This window comes from Vicia villosa, linkage group LG5 (assembly GCF_029867415.1).
Source record: "Vicia villosa cultivar HV-30 ecotype Madison, WI linkage group LG5, Vvil1.0, whole genome shotgun sequence".
NCBI classification, from domain to species: domain Eukaryota; kingdom Viridiplantae; phylum Streptophyta; class Magnoliopsida; order Fabales; family Fabaceae; genus Vicia; species Vicia villosa.
In genome coordinates this window covers 138976754-138981563 of record NC_081184.1, presented here as the reverse complement: position 1 = coordinate 138981563, position 4810 = coordinate 138976754, and the positions used below count along the sequence as shown (strand labels likewise).

Here is a 4810-nt window from a genome sequence, read left to right as displayed (position 1 = left end):
TATAACCAGCTACATCAACCATGTAACCGGTTACATGACCCAAAAACCGCGTTTCCCCCCCTTTTCACACATGTAACTAGTTACATCAACCATGTAACCGATTACATCACTGACAATCCAATTTTTTTTGCATTTTAAAGGTTCTTTTTTCCAATCCTTCCCAATTTCAATCACTTCTAACATCTGAATGTTATTTTAAATCATACATCATTTCCATAGTAGAATTTGACATGAATGAACATAGATTATCAACATGCAACAAGAATTTCTCATCAAAACCCCATAAACCCCAATTTTATATAATTCCAGAAAACCCTTAGTCTTTATCTAATGAGACTCACCTATCAGAGATGATGAAGTTGTTTGGAACATAATGGGGATGATGATGAAGATCAAAGCTTGGACAGATTAAGGCATGCAAGATATGAAACTTGAATTTTGTGGAACTTTCTTATTGTCTTCCTCTTCTCTTTCATGTTCCTCTTTCTCTCTACAATAAAATATGGTTTTTGTTTCTATTCCCTTATACAGTGCTAACCAAACAAATCTTAATTGGTTCACTTAAGAGGTGAAATGCCTAGAATACCCTTACTACTCATTTAGTCAATTTCTCTTCAAATTAGGCCAAAAGAGTGATAAGTACTAATGATCCTCTAATGACTTCATCACTTTAAATTATTAATAGTCATTAGATGCTAATTATACTGGGTATTACATTCCCCCCTTAAATAGAATTCGTTCTCGAATTCAAAAACTTACCAGAATAGGTGAGGACACAACTCTCGCATCTCCAATTCTAGTTTCCACGTAGCTTCCTCTTGAAGAGATGCTTCCCACAACACCATCACAAGAAGTATCTCATTGCTCCTCAAGGAATTACTATCATATTCCACAATACAACTTACGGCTGAAAAGAAAGACCTGGTTCTATTTCAACATAGATTATCAACATGCAACATGAATTTCTCATCAAAACCCCATAAACCCCAATTTCATACAATTCCTGAAAACCCCAAGTCTCTATCTAATGAGACTCACCTGTCAGAGATGATGATAGAGTTTTCTGGAACAGAATGGGGATGATGATGAAGATCAAAGTTTGGACAGATTAGGGCTTGCAAGAGATGAAACTTGAATTTTGTGGAACTTTCTTCTTCTCTTCCTCTTCTTTTTCACGTTCCTCTTTCTCTCTACAACAAAAATATGGTTTTTGTTTTTGTTCCCCTATACAATGCTAACCAAAGAAACCTTAGTTTGTTCACTTAAGAGGTGAAATGCCTAGAATACCTTATTACTCATTTAGTAAATTTCTCTTCAAATTAGGCCAAAAGAGTGATAAGTACTAATGATCCTCTAATGACTTCATCAATTTAAATCATCGATAGTCATTAGATGATAATTATACCGGGTATTACAAAAATGTATGTATGAAACACCATTTTCTATTATTCAATGCAAAGTTAATTTCATTAAGTTATTTTTTTTGTACTTTATTATTTTATCGAAATTCTTTTACATCCTTTTTCATTTTACAAACCATTTCTACATCATTTGAAGAATTCATTTTTAGATCAAAATATTCACTTTCAAACATAAACTACGATAAACTTCAAAAACTTAGGCACATATGTTCTAGGATCAATCTAGTCGATCCTACAAAACCGACTTTAACATAGCACTCTATATAAACTATTTGTAGATGTTATATTTAACCAATGTGAGACTTGAATTTCTTTTTCAATACACCCATCACGACTAACATTTGTGATTGTTTCGAGTCTTGTGTTCGTCCACCGTTTGTGGTGTTTTTTTGGCTTCTCATTACTTGGAATATATGGAGAGCTAGAAATGATTTGGTTTTTTTTAATAAGGGTTGAGATGTTAGAGGGCTGGTGATGGGTATAAAATCTATGGGTTGAGATTGATATTCAATCATTGTCAATAGAGGTATAGAAATTGATGGTGATGTCTAATTTACTAATCCGTCGAATTTGGTGGGGATTTAGTTGGTTGTTTTGTGGTGGTTTGGGTGGGCCTTTTTGAGTTTTTCCCTTTTGTTTATGTTTCTTTTGTATTGGGTTAGCACCCCTCGTACTGTTTAATACAAAGTCGCTTATAAAAAAATATTAGATTTGATACATAGATATAAACGATAGGTTACATGACTTGAGGGACTTGATTTTTTCTAATACACCCCCTTACATCTAACACTATTACACTATTGAGTTTAATGTGTATATATGGTAGGGTAACCTTAGTTGATAAAATTAGAGTTTACACAACACATTTTTACAAAAACTATAAAAGATGTCTTTGTTTATAAATCTTTTGTAGACTCTTATTTTAATATTGTGAAACTTGGGACTTTGTAGACTCGGTTTTTAATATTGTTAAACTTGAGATTTTTTCCGAATACAAATCATTTTGATGCGACATCTTTCTCAAGCGAAATTCAAACATTAGTTCTTAATATTATAACAATTCAATCCATTCCGTTAGAACAAACCCACCTTGGTGACTAAACAGTCATTTTGGGTTTAGAAATAATGAATGTTTATAATTATTAGAAAACCAATTATGTCTTTGGCTCGAAGAAATGGTTTGCATACAAATAAAATTTACAGCAAATGTAATTCTAAGTGTTGATAAACTTTGAACAGAAGAGTTCATTTTCTTAATTCTGTTATATGGTTTGTTCAATTTTAAATTATCGAATATGATTGTAAAGTGGTGATCTATGGTACAATATCTAACAGAATCATTTATTTAATTCAAATAATAAAATGTAGTGAGCTTAAGCCAAGAGAGAAATCATAAGAGTTACTCACAAACCTACCAAAATACCATTTCCAAGTTAGGAAAGTGTTTTTCTCTTCTACATCCTTCACATTAGTTGATGAGTTGGTAGGTATACTTTGTTCATATCTGAAAAAATTCTCTGGATCAACCTTAGTTTTCACACTCACTAATCTTTCAAAATTTCCTTTGAAAAAAATGGCTCCATAAGTTCTAGCAATGTTCATTTCTGTTACATTACTTTGTTTATTAAAACCAATATCAGCATCTCTATAATTGATATACGTCTCCCTTGGAGAATTCGAAACATAGGGCGTCATGAACTCATAAATTGATCTTGCCAAATTCACATGAAATTCATTAGCTTCAAGAGAGTCTTCGGTCCAACCATAAAAATACCCAATCATGTATAAGTTCCCCGCTCTATGAGGAAACGGAGTTTCTGATGACAATATCTCCTCCATCCTTCCACCATAAGGATTCCATTGAATATAGATAATATCCTCGCCTTCAATCATCAATTTCCATAGAGATTCTATCGCTTCCTTTGGAATAGGTTTCTTCACATAATCTGATTTACTTTTCGCATACACTGGTTTAGGGTTTTTTGGTTCATCCAACAATGCTTCAAGGGGAGTTCCAATTGGTTTAAGATACGAAAAAAGAGTGCTATTAACCCAAGGCATTGAAAAACAATCAGTTTTCTTCAAACCTAATTCTGGAAAACTATCACTCACCAAAGGTAAAAGCCTATCAATTGTCCCCAAAAATAGACCAATGAAACTAACTTGCACCTCCTTTTTACTTTGCTTACCGATTCGAACAACTTCATGATGAGCTCTAATAAAAAGATCTTTATCAAATTTTGGTGCAACTAGTTGCCATTTGTAAGCAATATCAGCTGCACCATCTTTCACTGTCCTTTTCACATTGAAAACAGTAACTTGTTGAGGTACTTGAACCAATTTGATTTTCCATGAAAGAATAATACCAAAACTAGCACCACCACCACCTCTTATAGCCCAAAATAAATCTTCTCCCATCGATTTTCTATCGAGGATGTTTCCGCTCACATCAACAATTCTTGCATCAATGATATTATCAATAGAAAGACCAAATTTTCTCATCAAATTTCCATATCCACCACCAGAAAATAAACCACCAGCACCTACAGAAAAACATGTTCCACCAGGGAAAGCAAGAGAATTGTTTTTCTTTGCAATGGCATAATAAATCTTACCATTTGTTGCACCTGACTCAACCCACGCTGTTTCTTCTTGTACATTGACATCAACGGAATTGAGACGAGATAAGTCTAGCAAAACAAAACGCACATCTGATACGTATGAGTAACCTTCATAGTCATGGCCGCCGCTTCGGATTCTGATTTGAATATTATTCCTTTTGGCACATATAACTGTTGCTTGGACATGAGAAGCATCTTTTGCAGTTATAATTACCGAGGGTTTCGGTGTTGTTGCTGTTTTAAATCTCTTGTTATGTATTTTCATGTTGAGAATGGTTAAGAATGAGGTGTTGTTTGGTGTGTAAATGACTTCAGAGAGAGTGGAATTTGAAGAAAAACAATTGATAAAATTTTGAATGGATGATTGTGATGTTGCTGTTGAAATAGACATGGCAATTGTTATGGTTGTCAAGAGAAAATTCAATATCTGCATAGTTTCCATGGTATAATAACTATGTGGTTTGCTTCTTTGTGCAACTTCTCCCTCTATATATAAATTGATGTATCATCTATTTTTTTTTTACACCATGGTTTAATATTATTCTTTCTATGTTCCTTATAATTTTTTATGGTATAAACTTTTTAATCTTCCATATAATGAACAAAAAGAAATTCAAAATATTCAAAATAGAAATATTTTACACTGAAAGTGTACTACACTGTTAACCAATCACGATCATGCATCTAATTACATCACCTTTTATTTTAAAATCTTTTAATAATATGGCAAAATATTTATTTTTTATTGAATGACAGTGTAAAACTATT

At 32.7% G+C, this 4810-nt stretch overlaps 1 protein-coding gene across 1 annotated transcript; it reads right to left on the bottom strand.

The window, feature by feature from the left end:
• Positions 1–2771: 2771 nt before the first annotated feature.
• On the bottom strand, positions 2772–4484 carry LOC131605568 (berberine bridge enzyme-like 17). Its single transcript, XM_058877912.1, has one exon. The coding sequence runs from the start codon at positions 4482–4484 to the stop codon at positions 2772–2774; it is 1713 nt and encodes a 570-aa protein (XP_058733895.1).
• Positions 4485–4810: the final 326 nt, after the last annotated feature.

What these genes read in the sequence shown, in the direction of transcription:
- LOC131605568 (XM_058877912.1), bottom strand. Translation starts at nt 4,484, where the DNA reads ATGGAAACTATGCAGATATTGAATTTTCTCTTGACAACCATAACAATT.